At 41.9% G+C, this 25,459-nt stretch overlaps 1 protein-coding gene across 1 annotated transcript in view; it reads left to right on the forward strand.

The window, feature by feature from the left end:
- ryr2a (ryanodine receptor 2a (cardiac)) overlaps positions 1–25,459 on the forward strand; it is a 444,870-nt gene that overhangs the window by 249,373 nt on the left and 170,038 nt on the right. Inside the window, exons 43-52 of the mRNA XM_059985674.1 lie at positions 4,096–4,236; positions 8,709–8,872; positions 10,149–10,227; positions 11,088–11,177; positions 14,696–14,833; positions 15,967–16,044; positions 19,208–19,283; positions 20,356–20,479; positions 21,298–21,413; positions 24,173–24,237. Of these exons, the coding sequence (XP_059841657.1) occupies positions 4,096–4,236; positions 8,709–8,872; positions 10,149–10,227; positions 11,088–11,177; positions 14,696–14,833; positions 15,967–16,044; positions 19,208–19,283; positions 20,356–20,479; positions 21,298–21,413; positions 24,173–24,237 (1,071 nt within the window). The remainder of the gene's footprint in view (positions 1–4,095; positions 4,237–8,708; positions 8,873–10,148; positions 10,228–11,087; positions 11,178–14,695; positions 14,834–15,966; positions 16,045–19,207; positions 19,284–20,355; positions 20,480–21,297; positions 21,414–24,172; positions 24,238–25,459) is intronic.

A 25,459-nucleotide genomic window follows, 5' to 3' on the forward strand; every position in this document is an offset into this window, starting at 1 on the left:
TTGTTATCGTGGGTGACTTTAACTTCCCTAATATTGATTGGCACTTGATTAGTTCCAAGGGTTTAGATGGGGCAGAGTATGTTAAGTGTGTCCAGGATGGATTCCTGTCACAGTATCTTGACAGGCCGACGAGGGGGAATGCCATACTAGATCTAGTATTAGATAACGAACCGGGTCAGGTCACAGATCTGTCAGTGGGTGAGCATCTGGGGGACAGTGATCACAGCTGCCTGACCTTTCGCATTATCATGGAAAAAGATAGAATCAGAGAGGACAGGAAAATTTTTAATTGGGGAAGGGCAAATTATGAGGCTATAAGGCTAGAACTTGCGGGTGTGAACTGGGATGATGTTTTTTCAGGGAAATGTACTATGGACGTGGTCGATGTTTAAGGATCTCTTGCAGGATGTTAGGGATAAATTTAGAAAGGAAGATAAAGAATGGTAGGGTGAAGGAACCATGGGTGACAAGTGAAGTGGAAAATCTAGTCAGGTGGAAGAAGGCAGCATACATGAGGTTTAGGAAGCAAGGATCAGATGGGTCTATTGAGGAATATAGGGTAGCAAGAAAGGAGCTTAAGAAGGGGCTGAGAAGAGCAAGAAGGGGGCATGAGAAGGCCTTGGCGAGTAGGGTAAAGGAAAACCCCAAGGCATTCTTCAATTATGAGAAGAACAAAAGGATGACAGGAGTGAAGGTAGGACCGATTAGAGATAAAAGTGGGAAGATGTGACTGGAGGCTGTGGAAGTGAGTGAGGTCCTCAATGAATACTTCTCTTTGCTATTCACCACTGAGAGGGAACTTGATGACGGTGAGGACTATGAGTGAGGTTGATGTTCTGGAGCATGTTGATATTAATGGAGAGGAGGTGTTGGAGTTGTTAAAATACATTAGGACGGATAAGACCCCGGGGCCTGACGGAATATACCCCAGGCTGCTCCACGAGGCGAGGGAAGAGATTGCTGAACCTCTGGCTAGGATCTTTATGTCCTTGTGTCCACGGGAATGGCACCGGATGATTGGAGGGAGGCGAATGTTGTCCCCTTGTTCAAAAAAGGTAGTAGGGACAGTCCAGGTAATTACAGACCAGTGAGCCTTATGTCTGTGGTGGGAAAGTTGTTGGAAAAGATTCTTAGAGATAGGATCTATGGGCATTTAGAGAATCATGGTCTAATCAGGGACAGTCAACATGGCTTTGTGAAGGGCAGATCATGCCTAACAAGCCTGATAGAGTTCTTTGAGGAGGTAACCAGGCATATAGATGAGGGTAGTGCAGTGGATGTGATCTACATGGATTTTAGTAAGGCATTTGACAAGGTTCCACATGGTAGGCTTGTTCAGAAAGTCAGAAGGCATGGGATCCAGGGAAGTTTGGCCAGGTGGATTCAGAATTGGCTTGCCTGCAGAAGGCAGAGGGTCACGGTGGAGGGAGTACATTCAGATTGGAGAGTTGTGACTAGTGGTGTCCCACAAGGATCTGTTCTGGGACCTCTACTTTTTGTGATTTTTATTAACAACCTGGATGTGGGGATAGAAGGGTGGGTTGGCGTTTGCAGATGACACAAAAGTTGTTGGTTTTGTAGATAGTGTAGAGGATTGTCAAAGATTGCAGAGAGGCATTGATAGGATGCAGAAGTGGTCTGAGAAGTGACAGATGGAGTTCAACCCAGAGAAGTGTGAGGTGGTACACTTTGGAAGGACAAACTCCAAGGCAGAATACAAAGTAAATGGCAGGATACTTGGTAGTGTGGAGGAGCAGAGAGATCTGGGGGTACATGTCCACAGATCCCTGAAAGTTGCCTCACAAGTAGATAGGGTAGTTAAGAAAGCTTATGGGGTGTTAGCTTTCACAAGTCGAGGGATAGAGTTTAAGAGACGCGATGTAATGATGCAGCTCTATAAAACTCTAGTTAGGCCACATTTGGAGTACAGTGTCACTATAGGAAGGATGTGGAAGCATTGGAAAGGGTACAGAGGAGATTTACCAGGATGCTGCCTGGTTTAGAGAGTATGGATTATGATCAGAGATTAAGGGAGCTAGGGCTTTACTGTTTGGAGAAAAGGAGGATGAGAGGAGACATGATAGAGGTGTACAAGATATTAAGAGGAATAGACAGAGTGAACAGCCAGCGACTCTTCCCCAGGGCACCACTGCTCAGTACAAGAGGACATGGGCTTTAAGGTAAGGGGAGGGAAGTTCAAGGGGGATATTAGAGGAAGGTTTTTCACTCAGAGAGTGGTTGGTGCATGGAATGCACTGCCTGAGCCAGTGGTGGAGGCAGATACACTAGTGAAGTTTAAGAGACTACCAGACAGGTATATGGAGGAATTTAAGGTGGGGGGTTATATGGGAGGCAGGGTTTGAGGGTCAGCACAACATTGTGGGCTGAAGGGCCTGTAATGTGCTGTACTATTCTATTTTCTATGTTCTAGTCTACATACATGTCACCATATACAACCCTGAGATTCATTTTCTAGTGGGCATTCACAGTAAATACAATCAGTGAAAGACTGCACCCTGTAACAACAAACATGCCAAAGACAACAAAATGAGAGGAAAAAGATAAGACCATAGACACAGGAGCAGAAATGGGCCACTTGGCCCATCAAGTCCGCTCCACCATTCCACATGGCTGATCTATGGTCTCCCTCTACTCCTTTTTCCTACATTCTCCAAGTATCATTTGACACCCTGACTAACTTATCAACCTCTATTTTAAATTTACCAAATGACTTGGCCTCCACAGATACCTGTGGCAATGAATTTCATAGATTCAGTACTCTCTGGCTAATGAAATTCCTTCACATCTCTGTTCTAAATGGATGTCCCTTTATTCTGTGCCCTCTGGTCCTAGACTCATTTACTATAGTAAACACCTCTCCACATTCACTCTATCTAAGCCTTTCAATATTCGATAGGTTTCAATGAGATCCCCTCTCATTCATCTGAACTGCAGCAATTACAGACCCAGAGCCATCAAATGCTCCTCATATTGTATGTTAACCCTTTCATTCCTGGAGTCATTCTCATGAACCTCCTCTAGACCCACTCCAATGCCAACACATCCTTTCTTAGATAAGGGGCCCAAAACTGCCCGCAGTACTCCAGATGTAGTCTGACAAATGCCTTAAAAGCTTCAGCATCACATCCTTGCCCTTATATTCCAGACCTCTCAAAACATTGCAATTGCCTTCCTAACCGACTCAACCTGCAAGTTAACCTTTAATGACCTATAATGTGAAAAGAAGTGATCCTTTTCTCCAGATTACAGCACTTGCAGTCTTTTCTGCCTACGTTTGAGAAATCTTGCTCACCTCCATGCTGGCTCATCGGCACTTTTGCACTTAGTCAATACAGGCCCTTCAGCCCATTGAGTCCATGCTGTCTATGATATCTAGCCTGTCTAAATTTCCTACATTCTTCTCATCTGCCTTTAAGTCAGGGGTTCCCAACCTATTTTATGCCGTGGACCCTACTATTAACTAAGAGGTCCATGGACCCCAGGTTGGGAACCCCAGCTCTAAGTCCTGCCCCTCTATGTAGCCAACCAAGTGCTTCTTAAGTGATATAGTTGCACCTGCTGGTCTCCCATTGTGCTACACTTGAGAGAGATTTGGGCACTGATCTGTTGCCTGCTTTCTCGTGTAAAAGTAGGAAATATCAACCATTTGCCCCTAGTTCCTGTTCTACCATTCAGCAGGATCATGGCTGACCTTTTACCTCAGTACCACTTTCTTGGTTTAACCTACATTGTTCATTCACTTAATAATATAAAAATCTATTGACTTCTGTCTCAAATAAACTCCACAACTATGCTCCCACACCCTCTGGGTAAGTACATTTCTTCTCTCTGATTCCAATTTTGTTATCCCAAGTTCTAGGTGTCCCAGCCAGAGGATCTATCTAGTCTGCATCTATTTTGTCTAGCTCCGTGAGAATTTTGTTTGTTTTAGTGAATTCAGTATGTTACGATGAGATCTGAAACTATTCTCCAGGGATACTGTATGGGGTGTGGAGGGGTTAGAAACAGAATAAGTGATGTAAATAAAGAAATCTGTTCTTTGCTCTGTAACTAACTGCAACTCTTCTCTTTCAGCTTTTGACCAATCATTATGAACGGTGCTGGAAGTATTACTGTCTCCCTGGAGGTTGGGGGAACTTCGGCGCTGCTTCTGAGGAAGAACTTCATTTGTCGAGGAAGTTATTCTGGGGAATTTTCGATGCCCTCTCCCAGAAGGTACCTCAGAAAGGGGCTTCTGACTGAACAACCATCACACTAATGTCTCCTTTTAAACAGTTTCCTATGCTAGCTTTAATATCAAACCTCATTCAAACCGTATCAACAGTGCTGAAAATAATCTTCAGTCATCTTTATCATTTTACTTTCTAATAATTGTAGCCTATATCTTTCAGGTGAAAATAGTGGAAAGGCTTTTACTGTCTGTGAATGCAATCCTTATTTATACCCTTTTGAAAAAGTAAATTGCCTATTATTTAAATATTCATTCACTGATGGGTGACACAGTAGCGCAGTAGTTTGCACAACACTTTACAGTACCAGTGACCCAGCTTCAATTCCTACTGCTGTCTGTAAGGAGTTTGTATGTTCTCCCAGTGACGGGTTTCCTATGGGTGCTCCAGTTTGCTCCCACAGACCAAAGACCTACCAGTTGGGCAGTTAATTGGTCATTGTAAATTGTCCCAATCTGTTCAAGTCCTTCTGCAGGCTAGGGTTAAATCGGGGAATTATTGGGCTTCATGGATCGAAGGGCCTGTACCACGATGTATCTCAATAAGTAAATAAACTGAGGGAAATCATCTTCTCCTGATTTACAACTGATTTACAACTGATTTACAACTGTATATCACATTAACATGCATAGATACAGAGCATCAAATAAAAGCATGCTGTATTAAAGCTGCAATAATCCAAATCCTCAGAATTTCACCCTAAGCTTTTGTTGCATATTGAATACCCCTCCTATGAGAAAAGGATTTTTACTACACTCAGGTATCTCCTGTACCTAATAAAGTGGCCACTGAGTGTATGTTTGTGGACCTCTGCTGATATAGCCCATCCCCCCTTAAAGGCTATTGTGGATTCAGAGATGCTCTTCAGCACACCACTGTTGTGATGCATGTTTATTTGAGTTACTGCCCCCTTCCTGTCAGCTGAACTAGTCTGGCCATTTTCCTGTGACCTCTCTCACTAACAAGGCGTTTTAATCAACAGAACTGCCACCCACTGGATGTCTTCAATTTTGCCATTACTGCAAACTCCAGGGACAGCTGTGCATGAAAATCCCAGGAGATCAGCAGTTTCTGTGATACTCAAACCACACAGAATGGCATCAACAATCATCCCATAGTCAAAGTCACTTAGATAGCATTTCTTCCCCATTCTGATGTTGTCTCTAAACAACAACTGAACCTCTTGACCATGCCTATCTTGACCTCCCCTTGAGTTGCTGCCATACGATTGGCTGACTAGATATATTTGCATTAAAAAGCAGGCAAACCTGTGTACTTAATAAAGTGGCCATTGAGTATACATGCACAGTCTATGCCGCTAATAACTTTAAATACCTCTCTCAGGACACCCCTCAGCCTCCAGAGAAAACAAAAGCAGCCTATTCAACTACTTACCAAAACTAAAACCCTGTTGAATTTCCTCTGCATTCTCTCCAGCGTGACAACATATTTCCAATAGTGTGGCATCCAGTACACTGCACGATATGCCAAGTGCAATTTACCCAGTATTTTGCAAAGTTGTAAAGTTGTAACACTTTGTCCCAATTTTTATATCCTTTGCCTCACCCTACAAAGGCAAGCATGCCTTTTCACTACCCTGTCTTCTTTCAGGGAACTTTGGACTTAAACAGCAAAGTTCCTCTGTTCGTTAACACTGAAACACTCTGCCATCTACTGAACATGTTCCCCCCCCCCCCCATTTGACTTTTGAAAATGAATCATTTCAAATTTGGGGTATGCCTTCCGATCCCAGAAATACAAAGTAAAATCTGAGCCAATATCATCGCTAGGCACCTCCAACAGACAGAAAAATGAAGCTCTTTGAAGATGTGGGATTCAATACGAGTCAAGAAGGCTACAATGTGCCGAGGTGTTGTTCCTCAAGCTTGTCTTTGCCCTCTTTGGGTTAGAGTGGGAGTTGGTTGGGGAATTAAAGTGGCAGACAAAGGAAAGCTCAGATTTATTCCTGTGGACTGAACACAGTGCTCCACAATGTGACTACCCAGTCTGTATTTGGTTTTCCAATGTACATACAAGAGACTAAACAGTGAACATGAATGTACTGCATCAGAATGGAAGAACTGCTAGTGAATCACTGCTTCAGACTGCTTGGTTTCCTAGATGGTGGAAGGGAAGAGTTGAATGGACAAGTATTTAATTGCCTACACATTGACTTTGGTTGGAAGATGCTCATTCACAAGAAAGCCATCAGGTTCAGGAGCAGAATTTGGCCATTCAGCACATTGAGGCTAATTCCATCATGGCCACTTGCCTTCCCAGCATCCAGGACACCATCCAAAAGTGATGCCTCAAAAAGTCAGCACCCATCATTAAGGACCCCTGTCATCCAGGACATGCCCTCTTCTCATTTCTCCATCAAAGAAGAGGGACAGGATCCTGAAGGCAGAGACTCAATGTTTCCAGAACAGCTCTGCCATCAGATTTCTGAATGGACCATGAACCCATAAGCACTGCCTCAGCATTTTTTTTCTTTCTTTTTTTTTGCACTGCTTATTTATTTAATTTATAGTCATTTATAGGTTTTATTATTATGTATTACATTGTACTGCTGCCACAAAGCACCAAATTTCATGACAAATGCCAGTGATATTAAACCTGATTCCAATTTTGATTCTGATTCCAGTTTGCTCCACCATTTGATCATGGCTGATTTATTAACCCTCTCAACCCCATTCTCATGCCTTTTCCCCATAACCGTTGACATCCTGACTAATCAAGAACTTACCAACCTCTGCTTTAAATATACTCAATGACTTGACCTCCACAGCCATCTGTGGCAATGAATTCCACAGGTTCACCACTCACTGGCTGAAGAAATTCCTCCTCATCTCTGTTCTAAATGAACATCCCTCTGTTCTGAGACTAGACCTTCTGGTCCTGGACTTGCCCCATATAGGAAACATCCTCTCCATATCCACTCTATCTAGCCCTTTCAATATTTAACAGGTTTCAATGAGATCCCCCTTCATTCTGCTGAACTCCTGTGAGTACAGGCACAGAGCCATCAAATACTCCTTATACATTATCTGTTTCATTCCTGGAATCATTTTTATGAATTTACTCTGAACCTTCCCCAATGCCAGCACAACTTCCTCCAGGTGCAGTCTGACAAATGCCTTAAAAGCCTCAGCATCACAGCCTTGCCCTTATATTCTTGACCTCTCAAAACATTGTATTTGCCTTCCTTACCACTGACCCAACCTGCAAGTTGACCTTTAGGGAATCCTGCATAAGGACTCCCAAGTCCCTTTGCACCTCTGATTTCTGAATTTTCTCCCTGTTCAGAAAATAGCCTTATGCATTTATTCCTTCTGTGAAGGTGCATGGCTGTGCACTTCCCTGCACGACGTTCCATCTGCCATTCTTTGCCCACTCTGTCCATCTGTCTAAGTCCTTCTGCAGACTCTCTGCCTCCTCATCACTGCCGCAAACATGGAATAAAGAATCGATAGACATTACTGATGCCAAATGCCAGTCCTTCGAGCCATATGCCATTGAGTTTTCTCTTTTTGTGACTCACCAGCAGTGTGCAGATTAATTATAAGTGTGTTAGAATGAGTGGGAGGGTAATATTTTTACATTTTCTGAACATAAATCTGCAAAAAATAGAACTGGTAGCTTATTTTGGAACAGCTCTGTGATTGGTTTTAAGATAAACATTGATGCGTGTTTACCGGTCTATAATCGACAAAATTAATTCCTAATGTCAAGACTTTGAAGGTGACATGTAAAAAGAGCCAGACTGGATCAGATTGGCTGGCCAGGTGATAAATTTATAACAACTGCCAATGGGGCAAACAAGCCTCGCAGGGCCAATTACAGCTGCTTCCCTCCCCGGCACAAACTGTCTCGTATGTACTGGGGAGGGTGGGAGGGGGGTAAAGGATGGTGGCAATAACCAGCTACGTTCTGAACAGCAGTAGCGCAGCAAAGCCATGAGGACCACTCCTCTCTTCCCCTCCCCCTCTCCAAAGGAAGCTGAGTTGAAAAAATAAACTCCCTCACTTCCTTTAGACCATCCCATAACAGTGAACCAAACTGTCCTGCATTTGAAGCTGACCCGGGACATGTTATAGAATATTCACGAGGAGCAACTATTGCTTTTGGGCAACATTAGTAAAAATAGAAGGGCCATTCTGAAAGTTTAGGATCAGGCATAATCCTAAAGACATTTTACACACAGGACATTTTGTATAGTAAGCCTAACTGAGATATTTGTGTAAAATGTGATTTCTTTAAGAAAACATTATGCAACTGTTCCACTTAAGGAGAACAAAGATTATTAATTTGATTATAAATGCCCTGTGAACACAACCAATTATTTTATTTCTGAAGCTGACCAAATGAAAGTGCGTGGGTGGAACGGTAGGCAGCCATGTGTTATTTTCAAGACGAGATCAAATGGAAGGTTTGGTGTTCCCTTGTGTCTCACTGCAGAGATACGAACCGGAGTTATTTAAGCTGGCTTTGCCTTGCTTGAGTGCTGTTGCTGGGGCCCTGCCTCCAGACTACATGGAATCCAACTACGTGGCAATGATGGAGAAGCAGTCGTCGGTGGATAGCGAAGGAAACTTCAATCCCCAGCCTGTAGATACATCAAGGTTCGATTGTGTTATGTTTGAGCACTCAAGCTTTCTTAAAGCTAATTTAAGGTCGCTCGTACCATTCTGAACAGGAGCAGCATTACCTGGGCAGACAGATGCCTTTAAGTTCTCAGTGATAGCTCAATTCACCTTCCAGAGAAAGGGAGAGGAAGCAAGAGGGAGTGACAGAGGAAACACTTCAAACGATTTCTTTCATCTTTTACCAAGGTTATCCCATCTAGTACTTTACATTCATTTGCTTAACCTCAACTTCAGTGCAACCTCCCTCTTTTAAGAGGTGAGTCAATCATGTACAAGATCATGAAGGTTTCTGATAAGATAAAATGGTGAAATTATTTGCATGGTTCAACTGGGGACACATTAAAAATGACGGGGAAATGATCTGGGGCTTGTGCAAAAGGCTTTCTTTTATGTCGAATGATTATGGTCCAAAACTACCTGGCCATGAAATGTGGTAGAAACTGAAGGAATCAGGCCTTTCAGCAGGTAATTGGATGGCTTGCAAGGGAAGATACTTTGGAAATCTGAAGGAAAGGGCAGGGGAACAAGATGGACTGGATTGGATTGATGGGCTGAATGATCTCTAGTACCGCAGTGATTGTGTAATTCTGTAATTTGGATCAAAATTTTAAATTATTGTATAGGCTGCACGCTGCACTAGCTATGTGAAGCATAAGCTCACCCCGAAGGAGATAGTTCCAATGGATAGAGGATGCATTAAACAGATGAAGCAGATATCACCTTGCATCTCAGTAGGCTGCCTTGGTTGGTGCTGTGTTTCATGGGTTCGTTTAGTTAATTCATACACATACATCGAGGGAACACACTAAACAGTAGATGTTCTGCAAATGATAATTACTGAGGAACCATGGATGGGTTAGCAGATTGTGAGACCAACATTGGTGTTCCAGCTTTTGCCCTTCAACAAATTTGACAAGAGTATCACAGAATCACAGAATTTAATAAATGCTTAGAATCTGTTCTGTTTTTCTTCTGAGCTACCTCTTTATTCCCAACCGTGCCTCATCTGCATAGCATAAGCAACTCATGTTGCTCCTTGACTTCCCAATGGAAAGGAAGTCACATGACCTGAACAGTTGAGTCCATGATTAGATGTTTTGTACAGCATCCCATTGAAGTAAAGGAATGGGAGGACATTATAATAATAATTCTATTCCAGGTGGAAAACTGGATTGATAAAATAAATTTAAAATATTTTTCACATTTCTGGTTCCAGAAATAACCAGTCTTGTTTGTTCAATTTCACTGTCAGTGTAACGCTTCCAGAAAAGTTGGATTACTTCATCAATAAATATGCAGAACACAGTCACGACAAATGGACAATGGACAAGGTAAGGCAATTCATTTAATGAATATTCTCCACTTGGTTTTACTTGCTGCAGATCGCAGCCTAGTTCAGCCCATGCGTCAAAATCACTTTTTATCGTTGGGTCTATTCGCCAATCCATTTGGTAACTGTTCATCATATCCCTCTTACAGTTCAGCTGCAATCACCAAGTTAGTGGACGTTGGACAGAACCTGTATCTCACCACCATTATGCATGTGAAAGCTACAGCTCTCAGCCACAAAATACAAATATTACATAGGTTCACAACAATGGTGAAATTCATTTTGTTCCCATTAAACTGCAGGTTATTCTATGTCCATAAGACCATACGATATAGGAGCAGAAGTAGGCCATTTGTCCCATTGAGTCTGCTCTGCACCATGGGAGATTTTCACCCATGGAGGTTATTTTTCACAGGCAAGTAGGAAGACACACAGTTTTGGGTTAAGTTTTGTCTCAACTTTGATGTCTCTCTCCCAAGCCACGGCCTATTTCTTGTTCAGAGAGTAGGCATTTAGTTTACTCCTAAGCTGTTGCTAGTGCTAGTCGGTTACACTTGAGGAGAAAAGGATGTACCACGTGGACTCTTAGTCAGTGAACAAGTTTCTTACCATTGTGTCGGGTGGTTGAGAGCAGTAGGTTCCACATAGTCACAAAGATCAATGCTCTTTCACAATTGGTTATCAATGCAATGATGGAATGTTAAGGATATAGTTACAGAGCATAAATACAGGCCTTTCAGCTGAATCTGTCCATATTGATTGTGAGACCTATGTTCACTACTCCCACCTGCCTACATTAGACCCTTGTCGCCTCTGTCTTCATTTAATCCAGACTGTGGCAGATGCTTTTCTTTCTTTCAGTTTACAAATGGATGGGTGTATGGTGAAGTAAACAATGAGGTCACCAAGGCTCATCCTTTGCTAAAGCCATTCAAGCTTCTGTCTGAAAAGGTGAGTGGGAAACTTTATTACTGAGCTGATGCTCACCTCCTGCTGAGAGTTACCGCTGTCAGTTAGGTAACAATAGCAAACGATCTTTTCTATAACTCTGCAGAGTGAGTCATGATTTAATACCTCAAATGAGCTTGCAGATGTTTCTCTTTGTTTCAAAGCAAATATGCTATGGAATAGAAACAGAAAATAGTGGAAATGCTCAGATTTCACATTTCAGATCAATGACTTTTATTCAAAATGAATCAATTCGAATAAAAATTCAGTTATCTGAACCACTAACTCCACAACTACTGAGTGTGTCATATATTCTGTTTTAATGTTAGATTTCTGCAGTACTGTGCTTTTTGACGTATGCCATGAAATTGATTAGGCTACTTTTAGGCAACACACACAAAATGCTGCAGGCCAGGCAACATCAATGGAAAAGAGTAAACAGCTGACATTTCAGGCCAAGACTCTTCATCGGGACTGGACAAAAAGATGAGGTTTGGTCAAGAGGGTGGGGAGAGGGGAGGAAGAAGTACAAGGTGGTAAGTGATAGGTGAATCTGGGAGAGGAGGAGGGCTGAATTAACAAGCTGGGAAGTTGATTGGTGAAAGAAATAAAGGGTTGGAGAAGTGGGAATCTGATAGGAGAGGGTAGAAGACCATGGAAGAAAGGGAGGGGGGAGGTGATGGGCAGGTAGGAGTTAAGGTGTGAAAGGAAAACAGGAATGGGAATGGTGAAGATGTGGGATGCAATTACCAGAAGTTCGAGAAATTGATGTTCAGGCCATCGGGTTGGAGGCTACCCAGACAGAATATAAGGTGCGGCTCCTCCGACCCGTGCATAGCCTCTTCGCAGCAGTAGAGGAGGAATTAGACTGACTTGTCAGAATGGGAATAGGAAGTAGAAATGAAATGGGTGGCTTCCAGGAGATCCTGCTTTTTCTGGCAGATGGAGTGTAGGCACTTGGCGAAGCAGTCTCCCAATCTGTGTTGAGTCTCACCGATATACTGGAGGCCACAATAGGAGCACCAGATATAGTAGATGACCCAGCAGACTCACGGGTGAAGTGTCGCCTCACCTGGAAGGACTGTTTGGCGCACTGAATGGTAGTGAGGGAGGAAATGTGGCATTTGTTCTGCTTGCAAGGTTAAGTGCCAAGAGGGAGTTCAGTGGGGAGGGACGAATGGACAAGGGAGTTACATCGGGAGTGATCCCTGCGGAAAGCAGAAAGTGGTGGGGGGGGGGGTGTTTGGAGGGAACAATGTGCTTGGTGGTGGGATCCCGTTGGAGATGACAGACTTTACAGAAAATTATGTGCTGGACACGAAGGCTGGTGGGGTGGTGGGAGTTCAGAGTTGAATTCCTGCGGGATGCATGGGTTTTTCCCGGATAATCCAGATATCTCCCACAATCCAAAGGTGCACCGGGTAGGTTAACTGTTAATTGTAAATTGTTCCGTGATTGAGTTCGGGTGAAATTGACATTGCTGGGGGCTGCTGGGCAGCATGGCTCGATTGGCTGGAAAGGCCTATTCTGCACTGTATCTGCAATAAAAAATATTAAATTCCTTACCCTCCAAGGCCTGCTTTACTCACTGTGTTCCTCCAGCAGATTGTTTGGATCTGTGTCTGCTGTTGTGAATTCATTCCTACCGTGCTGCCTCTAAACCCACTGGGCATATTTAATTGCATGATCTCTAATCTCATTCAATGTCTGCCTTTGGCGCTCCCTTTAAAGTCATGGGGCTATAAATATTTACATCATTGCCGAGATCCAGTTATTTTAATTTTATTAACCTTTTACTCAATGTCTGCAAGAACAAGGAGCTGATTTTTGACTTCAGTAGGAGGAAACTGGAGGTCCCTGAGCCAGTCCTCCTGGGGGATCAGAGGTAAAGGGGCTCAGCAATTTTAAATTCCCCAGTGCTATTATTTCAGAGGACTTGTCCTGGGCCCACTGTGAAAGTGCAGTTGTGAGGAAAGCATAGCAGCGCCTCTACTTCCTCAGGAGTTTGCAAAGATTCGACATAACACCCAAAACTTTGATAAACTTCTGTAGGTGTGTGGTGAAGGGTATATTGATTGGCTGCATCCCAGCCTGGTAAGGAATACCAATGCCCTTGACTGCGAATTCCTGCAAAAGGTAGTGGATATGGCCTAGTCCATCATGGGTAAAGCCCTCCCCTCCATAGAGCACATCTACTTGAAATGCAGTTGTAGGAAAGCAACATCCATTATCAGTGACCTCCACCACCCAGGTCATGCTTTCTTCTTGCTGCTGCCATCAAGAAGAAGGTACAGGAGACTCAGGACTCACACCACCAGATTCAGGAACAGTTATTACCCCTCAACCACCAGGCTTCTGAACCAGAGAGGATAACTTCACTCAACTTCACTTGCCCATCACTAAAATATCTCCACAACCTATGGATTCACTTTCAAGGTCTCTTCATCTCATGTTATCGATATTTATTGCTTATTATTATTATTATTATTATTATTATTATTATTATTATTATTATTATTATTATTATTATTATTATTATTATTATTATTATTATTATTATTTCTTTCTTCGTGTATTTGTATGTTTTGTTACCTTTTGCTTGCTGGTTGTCCACTCTGTTGGTACAGTTTTCATTGATACTGTTATGGTTATTGGATTTATAGAGTATGTCTGCAAGAAAATGAATCTGGGGGTTGCATATTGTGAAATATATTTACTTTGATAATAAATTTACTTTGAACTTTGAACTTCAAAATAGAATGCAACCAGCTGTGGTGAAATATGCTTGTGGATTATTACTTTAAAGTCCTTCTTTAAGATATGTTTGGTGATTTTGTCTTTTACTTAACAGTGTTGCCATCTTGTGATGGTATTGCGTTTGCTGACTGTGAAGTTCTAAACCCAGATGGCTTGAACCCAATTGGATATAAATAGCCATGAGTCCTCACACTAAAGGGAGATTATACTGTATCTACCCAATCTTCACTAGGTTACTTCCCTGATTATTCTCTCCGGTGAGTTTAGCTGCCACTATTCGAGTGGTGGGCTCCCACTCCCTGCCAAGGAGGAGATACTTCCAGCTAACAAAGTAATTTTAAACACAGTTCTTTATTTTCAGTGATGCACAGTTATATCCAAACAACACTCTTAAAACACATTTAAAACTCACACAGGATTTCTATCTTAAGTGTTTCCAAATTACAAATCATTTCTAAAATGCAAAGCACAAAGGCCAAATGTCAAATTGTTTACTGCTTTCCATTTACTTCTTAAGAACTGAAGATTGATTCCTTTTTACAGGCAGAAACTAAACAGAACAATATTAGTTGAAAGTTTATGTGCAGCTGTTTGTGATCTTACAAGAGGCAGCTAGTGTATATCGAAAGCGAGCTTTGCAAAAGGCTAAGGGGCCCGGGAAGCAAATACCCATCACAATCTATTCCTAGAAATGCATAAAAATTACTTTGATACTTCTACAGATATTTTCCTTAGGTATTACATACTTTTCTAATGAATTTCAGGACAAAGAAGTGTATCGTTGGCCAATCAAGGAGTCCCTGAAGACAATGGTTGCCTGGAGTTGGACAATTGAACGAACTCGTGAAGGAGAGTCCATGGCATTACATCATAGAACACGACGGATATCTCAATCAAGTCAGGTATGTTTCCACGGAACAATAACCTCACTATTCTGTTATCCCTAAGGACTTAGAATTCTTCATTCATTGAATCACTTGGAACTTTAAATTTCAATTAATTGGATTTTATGATGAGCTTTCAATTTCTGCTCAAACTTTTTTTCAAAAATTGTGAGTTAAAAAACAAAACCTGAATACTGATTTCTTGAAAAGCCTATCTGACATCAACAGTCTGCATTCTCCCTAATGCCACCACCATCTCAACCTCTACCCATTACCAGTAAAGTTTGCCTGCATCATCATTTTCTACCCTTAACAGTGCAGACTGCAACTCACCCCCCCATGAACAGCACAGTCTGCCCCATCCCCATCAAAGACACAATCTGCCCTCCCTCCCCGTCAAAGACAGTCTGCCCTTCCCCCTCATCAAATTTAGCCAACCCCCATCACATGCACAATCTGATCTCCCAATCTCAGACAGTTTCCCATCACAGACACTGCTTGACTCACCCCCACCCATCAAAGGCACAATCTGCCCTCTCCCCATCAGACACAGTCTGCTCTCTTCCCCATTACAGACATAGTCTGAGTGCCCTTTCCCACCTCACCAGAACCATCACAAACTGACATTTACCTCATCAGCAGCACAGTTTGCCCTCCTCTCAATTTCCACTAGTCAGTACCATTGTCGTCAAATTCCTCTGTAGTCGTTACCCATGAGCTGGATATCCTCTCATCTACCAAGACTCTCATGATTAGCTACTTTCTGATTGGCTGCTTGCTGGCAGAAGCTGCTGCAGATTCAGCAGTAATTGTTGCTTTTACTGCCTTGTACCCCAGGTTATCTATTCTGACAAAAGAATGACACTTTTAGGGGATTAATAGGCAAAGATTAAAAGAAAATGCCGTTAAAGAATTCTGAAGTTGGAATGCTTTATTCAAAAAAACCCTGGATAAACATGCAGGCATTGCTTGTGTGATGTGGCAAAGGACTGTTAGAAAAGATGGTGTAGAAACAAATGCATACGTATATCAAATTACAGTCTGGTTTGCCCAGTAATTTGCTTTTCCCGCACCCGATGCATGAGGTGCATGTGTGTGTGTGTTTGTTTTTTGTACTTACCTTCACAAATGTGTTTGTGCTTCTTGCTCAGGTTTCTATAGATTCCGCATATGGTTACAGTCCTCGGCCTATCGATATGAGTAATGTTTCCCTTTCCAGGGACCTACATGTAAGTTTTACCCTTTACATTGGGTTTGTGTCTCAGTCAATGTCTTGTGTTTCTCTTGAAGAATTACATTGAGGTGCTGCTGCTTTGAAGTGGTATTTCTTACTGTAAATTTCAGCTGCTCCAGCATTCACAGATTTTAGTGTAAATATTGGGATTGGCACTCATTTTTGTTGGACTCTGGATTATGGTCTCTTTGGGGGCTTTGCTGTGCTTGCATGGTGGATGGTGGGGCTGATGCTCTTTGCTGAAAGGAATAGGGGGAGTGTTGATGGTTTTGCTGCTGCATATGTGTGGGGGAGCTTTGGGGTTCTTGCATTTTTTTATGATTCATTCTTTGGAGTTTTCTTCTGTTTTGTGAATATCTGTAGAGAGTGGGAATTTCAGGTTGTATATTGTATACATTCTCTGATATCAAATATTACCATTGAACAATTCAGTGGGAAGCCATTTCACTTATTAAACTAGTACTAGCTCTTTCAAAGAGCTATTGAACTAGTTTCTCTTTCCTTACTAGGAGTGGATGTCCAAGTCCCAGGATCCTTTGTTTATTTTGGCCTATCCAAAAGATTAATATTGCTCTGGAATATGTTGAGAGGAACTCATTTCTCTCTATCTGTCCCCTTGGATGGCCTGCAATGGTACATATTGTGATCAGATCATCTCTCAGCCTTCTAAACTGACAGGAATGCAATCGCTCAGCCCAGCCATCACTCTGGTGAAACCGTGCATCCCCCACTCTAAGGTCAGGCATAACTTTCTATTAGTAGATATAATTGATGCATTACTTTTTTAGAGCAGCCCCTCTCAATATTTAACACTGAGTGATTTACTAAAATAAAACTAAAGCGCTATCAAAATATCTCCAGAAAGCTACTTCAGGAAGGCTGAGCTTTCTGGCCCCAGACACTGGCTTCTCCTGACCCGTACCAACACGATTGAGAGCCCACTGATGGGACAATGGCTGACTGAATGAGAAGGACTTGGTTGGGGGGTGGGGTTAGCGTTGGGGTGGGAGGGAATAAGTGCATCAACTGAGCACTATTGAAATCCATCTATTTCAACACTGGCCATCAAATTGCCTACCTTTAACTCCCTTGCTATTCAGTAACCTATCAACTTCCACTTTAAATATACCCAGTGATTTGGGCGCACAGCTGTCTGTGGCAAAGAACAGATTCACCACCTTCTGTCTAAAAACAGTTCCTCCTCATCTCTGTTCTAATTTATCACATGTACATCGACACATAGAGTGAAATATATTGTTTCTGTTAACAAATAACACACACAAGGGTGTGCTGGGGACACACAGCAAACGGCACCCCACATTCCAGCTCCAACATAGTTCGTTCGTATACCAGGCCCAGTCAATAATACAATTATGGAACTGAAACCTATAGCCCCTTATGAACCAGATGACAAAGTAAGATGGAGTTTATTGTCAAATGCACTGGTACATGTATACACATGATGGATCCTGTTTTTGATCGGAGATTCTTCATAAGTCAAGAATGAGGCATGAAAACCTCTTGCTTGTGATCATTTATTAAGCATTATGCGAACAAGGAATGTGGGAAGTAAGGTGAAATATGACGGTGAGGGGGACGAGACCCTATTAGCAGGGAAACAAACAAAAGGCACAGAACACAAACCAATTTGGTCATTCCGTTGGATTTCGGTGAGACACAGCAACGACCTGCTGGCAGCAAACAGAACTACTAATTACTCTATTAATCACATTTTTATATGGGGAAGGATCCCTGCAACCAACGAGCTGTAAATTCCCTTTCGGAGTTGAGTTTTTGAACTACCTGGCATTTTTGTGGTGTCAACAGTAAGATTGCGGTGTGGCATGTTTGGGCCCAGGCCTGAGAGTGGGGACTGGGACCATGTTTGGCTGTTGCTGGAGCAGACTTGGGACTGATTCAAAGAGGCAAGGCAGAGTCAAGGCAGCGGGGCCCAGACTGAGGGTGTATAGAAGCGGTAGGGTCTGGGTACATGTCCGAGAGCGAAGGCTGATCTAAGCACTGGGCCAGATTGAAAACATCGGGGCCGGAGGTGAGGGATGGGCCATTGCTCACTCGCTGCCCAGCGAGGTTTATTCGTCCTTGTGCTGAACTGAAGCTGTGGCCTGCAACTAATGGGCTCATGGCTGTGGACTTGTTTTTGTGAACTTCAGTTCTGAATGTTAATTACTTTTATTGTTCGCAGGATTCATTTTTTTTTCTCTGCACATTGGGAGTTTGATGGTCTATTTTAATGGGGTTGATTGGATTTCTTTGTTTTGTGACGGCCTGTAGAAAAACAAGTCTCAAGGTTCTGTATAGCAGACAAACTTTGCTAATAAATATATTTTGAACTTTGAACATTCCATTCGCATCCAATTGCTTGAATGAACCAATGAGATAGCCCCTGTTCTAATAATGCGATAACCACAACTGCAAGCAAGGTGTTACAAAAGCAAAAGAAAGATGAGGGGGGGATCTGATTGAAACATATAAGATTATTAAGGGATCAGACACGCTAGAGGCAGGAAACATGTTCCCGATGTTGGGGAAGTCCAGAACCAGAGGCCACAGTTTAAAAATAAGGGGTTAGGCCATTTAGAACGGAGTTGAGGAAAAACTTTTTCACCCACTGAGTTGTGGATCTATGGAATGCTCTGCCCCAGAATGCTTTCAAGAAAGAGTTAGATAGAGCTCTTAAAGATAGTGGAGTCAAGGGATATGGGGAGAAGGCAGGAATGGGGTACTGATTGTGGATGATTAGCCATGATCACATTGAATGGTGGTGCTGGCTGAATGGCCTACTCCTGCACCTATTGTCAAACGCAATCACTAAAACACACTGAGCACATGTATGAAGGGAACCATATAAAAATACAATCATAAGGAATTTAAGCTACTAAGAATGATCAAGTCTTATCCAACACAGAGATGCAATGGAGAACATATTTGTAGCAGCATGACAGGTACTTGGCATCAGAGAAGCAGCTTTTACAAGAACAATATAAATTAAATATAAATTATACACGATTTTTTACAAGAATGAAGCAATACCCACATTCTGGGCAAATGAATCAGGTTAGTAACTAATATTTTAACCTCCACCTCCCAAGGCATGTTTTCCATTTAGTCTGTCAACAGATCTTTGTGATTTTCTGCAGGCGATGGCGGAACTGCTGGCTGAAAATTACCACAATATCTGGGCAAAGAAAAAGAAAATTGAATTGGAGGTTAAAGGTAATTTGCTATATTAGTAGATTACCGTCAGTTTATTGGATTTGAAAAGGATTTTAATGACTAAGATCTTACCCTGATTATTTTAAACAAGCATCTAAAGTAAATGGCGGCTTGTTAAAATCTGTGGCAGAGTGCTGAGTTTGTCTTATGCATCTTGACATTGAATGAAAAATTTGCAGCTTCAAATTAAATCTGATCTCTCAGATTGTGGCAGGGTTTGAACTTATGGAAAGATTGCTTTGTCACCTCACATAATTTAACCAGAGAGTCTTGATCAAAAGGAAACATTCCTAAGAAATAGTTACTGAAATATTCAGCTTTGTAATGTCAACAGGGAAATAGCCAGAATATCGTATACATATATTATAAGTCTAATTTCCCTTGAAAGGACACACATTTTATCTTTTTCTGCCTCTGTGTATATACTAGGTTTGTTATTATGCTATTCCTATCATCCACTCCTCTGGTGGCACCTCTCTCCAGGGAGCACCCTTACCCAAGACGCTCACAGTGTAAGATTTGCACAGCGTTGTTAGACTTTGCAATCTGAAATCATATTTCCCAAATGCCTGGGCTTTTGCTTTTCTGACTCTTTGATTTTGGCATGCTGTGTACTGACAGACGACTGAACCCAGGTGCAGAGGAATGACAAACCTCCACGTTGAGACAGAAACAAGAGTTTGGTTGTCAGAGTTTGAAAAGAGCTTCAGTGGTTTGACTGAGCGACATCACGAGCCAACTCATTCTCCAAACACACAAAAGGACCCCACGATCAGTGCTAATCGAGATCCCACTCTCAATAATCACAGTACGCAGGAAAACCCGTGTCAGTCAAAATAAACCTGACAAGATTAAGCAGAAAGCACAAGGGCTTAACGTCTTTGGATAAGACAACAATAAATAAACACAGCTGCACAGGGCCACGGAGCACATGGCAGATTTGTTGTTTTACCCCCAATGAGTTGTTGTGGAAATGGAAAACAGTGGGAAGGCAGAACGTTTTAGGAAGAGTGAAAGATTGTTGTAGAGCATCTGTGATTTGTGATCTGTTTGCTCATTGCTCTTCACTAAGGAGGAGGAAACCACCCATTGTTGGTGCCATATGACACACTGACAGCCAAAGAGAAAGCCAAAGATCGGGAGAAAGCGCAGGAGATTCTCAAATTTCTGCAGATCAATGGCTATGCAGTCTCAAGGTATGATATGCAGCACAAAGAAGGCCTTAGTATCAGCCATAATTCCTGTGCGGAGTATCACTACCAAAACAACATTTCATTAAAAATATACTTTTAAAAAGTTTCCAAGTTCAACCCCTTAATGTATGACAGTTGTAAATTTTGTGTTTGTAAATCTAGCTGATCCCTCCACTGTCTCTAACCCGCTTGGTGGACACCTAAGTGAGAGAAAATTTCACCCTACTAAATATTTGGAATAAATATGTTACTCATTCAGCTTCATTAGCTTCCTTCTGAATCAGAGATTCTATGTCTCTGCAACAAGGCCAGACTGTACATGCCTTCAGCATCGTATTTCACCCTTGTCTGACCTCTGGGCAGTCTGTTCCTGATTTCTGCCTGGGTAGATGCCAGTCAGAAATCTGGGAGGTCAATAGCGAGGCAGCGTGGGTTGAGGAGAGGATCAGCTGTTGGAGCTGGTGACTCTAGGGTCAAAGGCCAGTACACAGAGTTAGTTTTAGTCCTCTAGGTCACAACCATGCATGTGGGGACAGCTTTGAAGTCAGAATACAGGGGTGGAGATGAGATTGGAGTTGGGGAAACATGAGAGAGAGAGCGTCAGAGCCAAGTGGGCATATTATTGATCTGTAGCAATGTTATAGCATGGTTCTCCTTTGTTACATTCTATTTTTTGATATTAATTCCTGCCAAGACACAGATAATTACTTTCAGTGCTCCCTTTGAAGTAAACATTTCTTCCACATATGAGGTGAACATTTTAAGTGACTGCTTACTGTACAAAGAAGATATTTTCTAACTGAAGTCATTTTATGCCACAGGGGTTTAAAAGACATGGAACTGGACACACCTTCTATCGAAAAGAGGTTTGCCTACAGCTTCCTTCAGCAACTGATCAAATATGTTGACCAGGCTCATGAGTACATCCTGCAGTTTGGTAAAGTGCACTTTTACATGTTATAAATGTATCAGATTCCAAATGGGAATGGTAGTGTCATGGTTATGTTACTATGTAAATAATTAGGCTCCGGGACTAATGACTTGGAAGTTTTGGAATTCACAAGAATGGCTGGGGAATTTAAATCCAGTTATTTAACTAAACAACTCAGATATTTAATGTCATATTTTTTAAATCTCTTTGTCCATCTCCAATTCTGGTACCCCTCATACCTCTTCTCTTCACCTCACCTACCTATCACCTCCCTCTGGTGCACGTCCTCCTTCCCTTTCTCCCATGGTCCACTCTCCTCTCTTATCAGATTCCTTATTCTTCAGCCCATTATCTTTTCCACCTATCACCCTCCAGCTTGTACACTTCCCCCCTTCTCCCACCATCTTATTCTGACTTCTTCCCGTTTCCTTTCCAGTCATGATGAAGGGTCTCAGCCCAAAATATTGACCTTTTATTCCTGTCCATAGATGCTGCCTGACCACCATGCCCTTCAATAGGGGAAATCTTCTATCTTTCGCCAATCTGTGCACTCCTGATCCTAAACAACATGGTTGACTCATCAATGCCCTTTGACATGGCCCTGTGAGCCAATGAGCAAGGGTAATCATGACTGGAGAATAAGTGTTGGCCTTACCACACTGTGTATCAATTTGAATGAAAATTCAAATGCTTTCATGTAGATTTTTTGCTTGTCATTCCCATATTTGCAACTGTTGTTTAGGTTCTGTAATAGCTCAGTTGGCAGAGTGGTGCCTATTATCGAGAGCGAGTCAGACGAGGCTTGTGTGCAGAATATTGGGGCATCTGGACAGTATGGTTAGGTTGATACAACAATGTCCAGATGTTGGACAGTTGATCCTAGAGCAAATTCAAATCCTACCGTGGTGGCAGGGAAATTAAATTCAAGTGTTCAACCAAATTTTAAAATGAGAATAAAATGCATCAGTAATGATTGCAGAGAAAATTGAAGTACAAAGTAAATTTATTGTCGAAGTGCAAATAAGTCACCATATACAACCGTGAGATTTATTTTCTTGAAACCATTCACAGTAAATAGAAGAAAAACAGAATCAGTGAAAGACCTCCCCAATAGATGACCAATGTGCACAAGACATCAAACTGTGCAAATACATAAATAAATAAATAATAAGCAATAAATAATGAAAACATGAGGCGAAGAGGCATTGAAATAGGTTGTAGGATCATCTCAGTGTTGAGGCAAGTGAAACTGAGTGAAGTTGTCGCCTCTGATTCAAGAGCCTGATGGTTGAGGGATAATTACTGTTCCTGAACCTGGAAGTGTGAATCCTGAGACTCTTGTACCTTCTTTCTGGTGGAGACGCTGAGAATAGAGCAGGACCTGAGATGGTGGGGGTCCTTGATGACTGCTTTCCTGCTAGTTTGTTTGGTGTAAATGTGCTCAGTGGTGTGTAGGGCTTTACCCATGATGGACTGGGCCGTAACGCTTTTTGTAGGCCTTTCCGTTCAAGGGCATTGGTGTTTCCATGCTAGGCTGTGATGCAGCCAGTCAATATACTCTCGGTGCACATCTACAGAAGTTTGCCAGGGTTTTTGATGACATACTGCATATTTGAAAACCCCTCTGAAAGCAAAGAAGCTGCCATGTTTTTTTGTAATTGCACTTACATGCTGGGCTCAGAACAGATACTCTGAAATGTTAACAATGAGGGGAAAGCCATGAGAAATGGCATCTGATTCATCCAAGTCTTGCTGTGAAGGAAAAAGTGCCATCCTAATGTAATCTGGACAGCACAATGTGGTTATCAGTTAACCGTCTCCTCAGTTCAGGCAATTACAGATGGACAATAAACGATGGTGACCCCTGCAATATCACTATCTTACGAATGAATGATAAAAAGAAATTGTTACTTACAATGGGTAATATTCTTCCTCTTGTGTATATTCAGTGTCTGTCAAAGAACCATCAACAGTCCCAAATTATAAATGGAAACTCAAGAGTCTACTCTATAAAGATCATTAATATTACATAAAAGCAGTAAGCTGGAATCCAAATAGAACCCATCCCATTTAACAGACACGAAGAAAAACAGATTAATGGTCATTCAAAGACATCCTCATGTTAATGGTACCTGACACTAAGATTGAACTCAACTGCTATCAGCAAACATTCAACAGTAACAGACCTAGTGTTTAACTTGTACAGACATTCCACAAATTGCAAGCTCACAAAGAGTTAAATTGTCAATTTGAACTGGTCAGACATTCATCCAGTATTTTACAAAATTTTATACATCACTGTTCCTTCCACCACTTCCCTCCCTTTTGCTGTCATGGAAGAAAATATTATTGCTGTAAAAGCAGAAACCACTGCAATTTCTGATCAGCATTCATATAGCGAGAGTAAAATTTTTAAAAGAATATGTAATTTTACATATCCATCACAGGAGATTCTGAAGATACTGAAAAATCTTGAGCAACACACACACAAAATGCTGGAGGATCTCAGATGGTCAGGCAGCATCCATTGAAGGGAAATAAACAGACGATGTTTCGGCCGAGTCCTGATGCAGGATGCTGCCTGACCTGTGGAGTTCTTCCAGGATGTACTGTATCTCTGTTCTGTTTACTTATTATACTAATTGCAATGTCCGGGCTTTCTTTTGTTACCTGAACATAAGGATGTTTCTAATTCCACAGTTGCTATTTTATTTATGTTAACAGTTGGTGTGTGTCTCATTGCTTGCCTTTATGCTTACTTCCAGATCTTTGTTGCACAAGTAGAGGGGAAAAATTTGTGCATGAGCAGGAAATCAAGTTCTTTGCTAAGGTACTGTGTGTTTGGGAGAAAAATTGTAAGATATGTAAGAAAACTAACAAAGCTGATTGTATCTGATTCCACAACCTTCACTGACAATGAGTTTGAGATATTAACTGCTCTCTGTGGAAAAGATACGTTCCTTACAAATCATCTTTAAAGCCCTTCTTTTCACCTTATACCCTCTTGTTGTTTTGGTAATTCTACCATGAGAAAAAGGTAATGATCATTACTGTAGCTATGCCTCTAACAATTTTATATGCCTCAATGAAGTCAACCTTCACCCTTCTTTGTTCCAGGGAAACCAAGCTCAGCTTGTCCAATTTCTACACTTCTTAAAACTTTACAAAGTAATCTGCTGACAAACTTCATCTCATTCAGAATATTGCTGCTAGACTTTTATCCAAAACCAGGATGAGGGAACATGTCACTAGCTACTCTGCATTGGCTTTCTGTACCTTTTAGAATTGATTTTAAAGTTCTCTTACTTATTTTTAAAGCTATTAATGGTTCGGGACCAGAGCACATCACAGAATGGTTTTTGTTTTATAATCCTGCTCGAGCTCTCAGTCATTTTCTGCTAGTCTCTTAAATGTAAGCAATCTCTCTCAAAAGCCGGTCAGCGTTTTTCATATTGCTCCTAAATGTGAGAACATAAGACCATAAGAAATAGAAGCAGGAGTAGACCATCTGGCCCGTCGAGCCTGCTCCACCATTCAATAAAATCAATATAGAAACAGAGAATGTTACAGCACAGGAACAGGCCTTTTGGCCCTTCTTGGCTGTGCCGAACCATTTTTCTGCCTAGTCCCACTGACTTGCACCTGGACCATATCCCTCCATACACCTCTCATCCATGTACCTGTCCAAATTTTTCTTAAATGTTAAAAGTGAGCCCACATTTACCATTTCATCTGGCAGCTCATTCCACGCTCTGTGTGAAGAAGCCCCCCCCCCCCAATGTTCTCTTTAAACTTTTTCCCCTTCACCCTTAACCCATGTCCTCTGGTTTTTTTTCTCCCCTAGCCCCAGTGGAAAAAGCCTGCTTGTATTCATTCTATCTATACCCATCATAATTTTATATACCTCTATCAAGTCTCCCCTCATTCTTCCACGCTCCAGGGAATAAAGTCCTAACCTATTTCTCTGTAATTCAGTTTCTCAAGTCCTGGCAACATCCTTGTAAACCTTCTCTGCACTCCTTCAAACTTATTAATATCCTTCCTGTAATTCG

This window comes from Hypanus sabinus, chromosome 12, assembly GCF_030144855.1.
Source record: "Hypanus sabinus isolate sHypSab1 chromosome 12, sHypSab1.hap1, whole genome shotgun sequence".
In the NCBI taxonomy this organism is placed as follows: domain Eukaryota; kingdom Metazoa; phylum Chordata; class Chondrichthyes; order Myliobatiformes; family Dasyatidae; genus Hypanus; species Hypanus sabinus.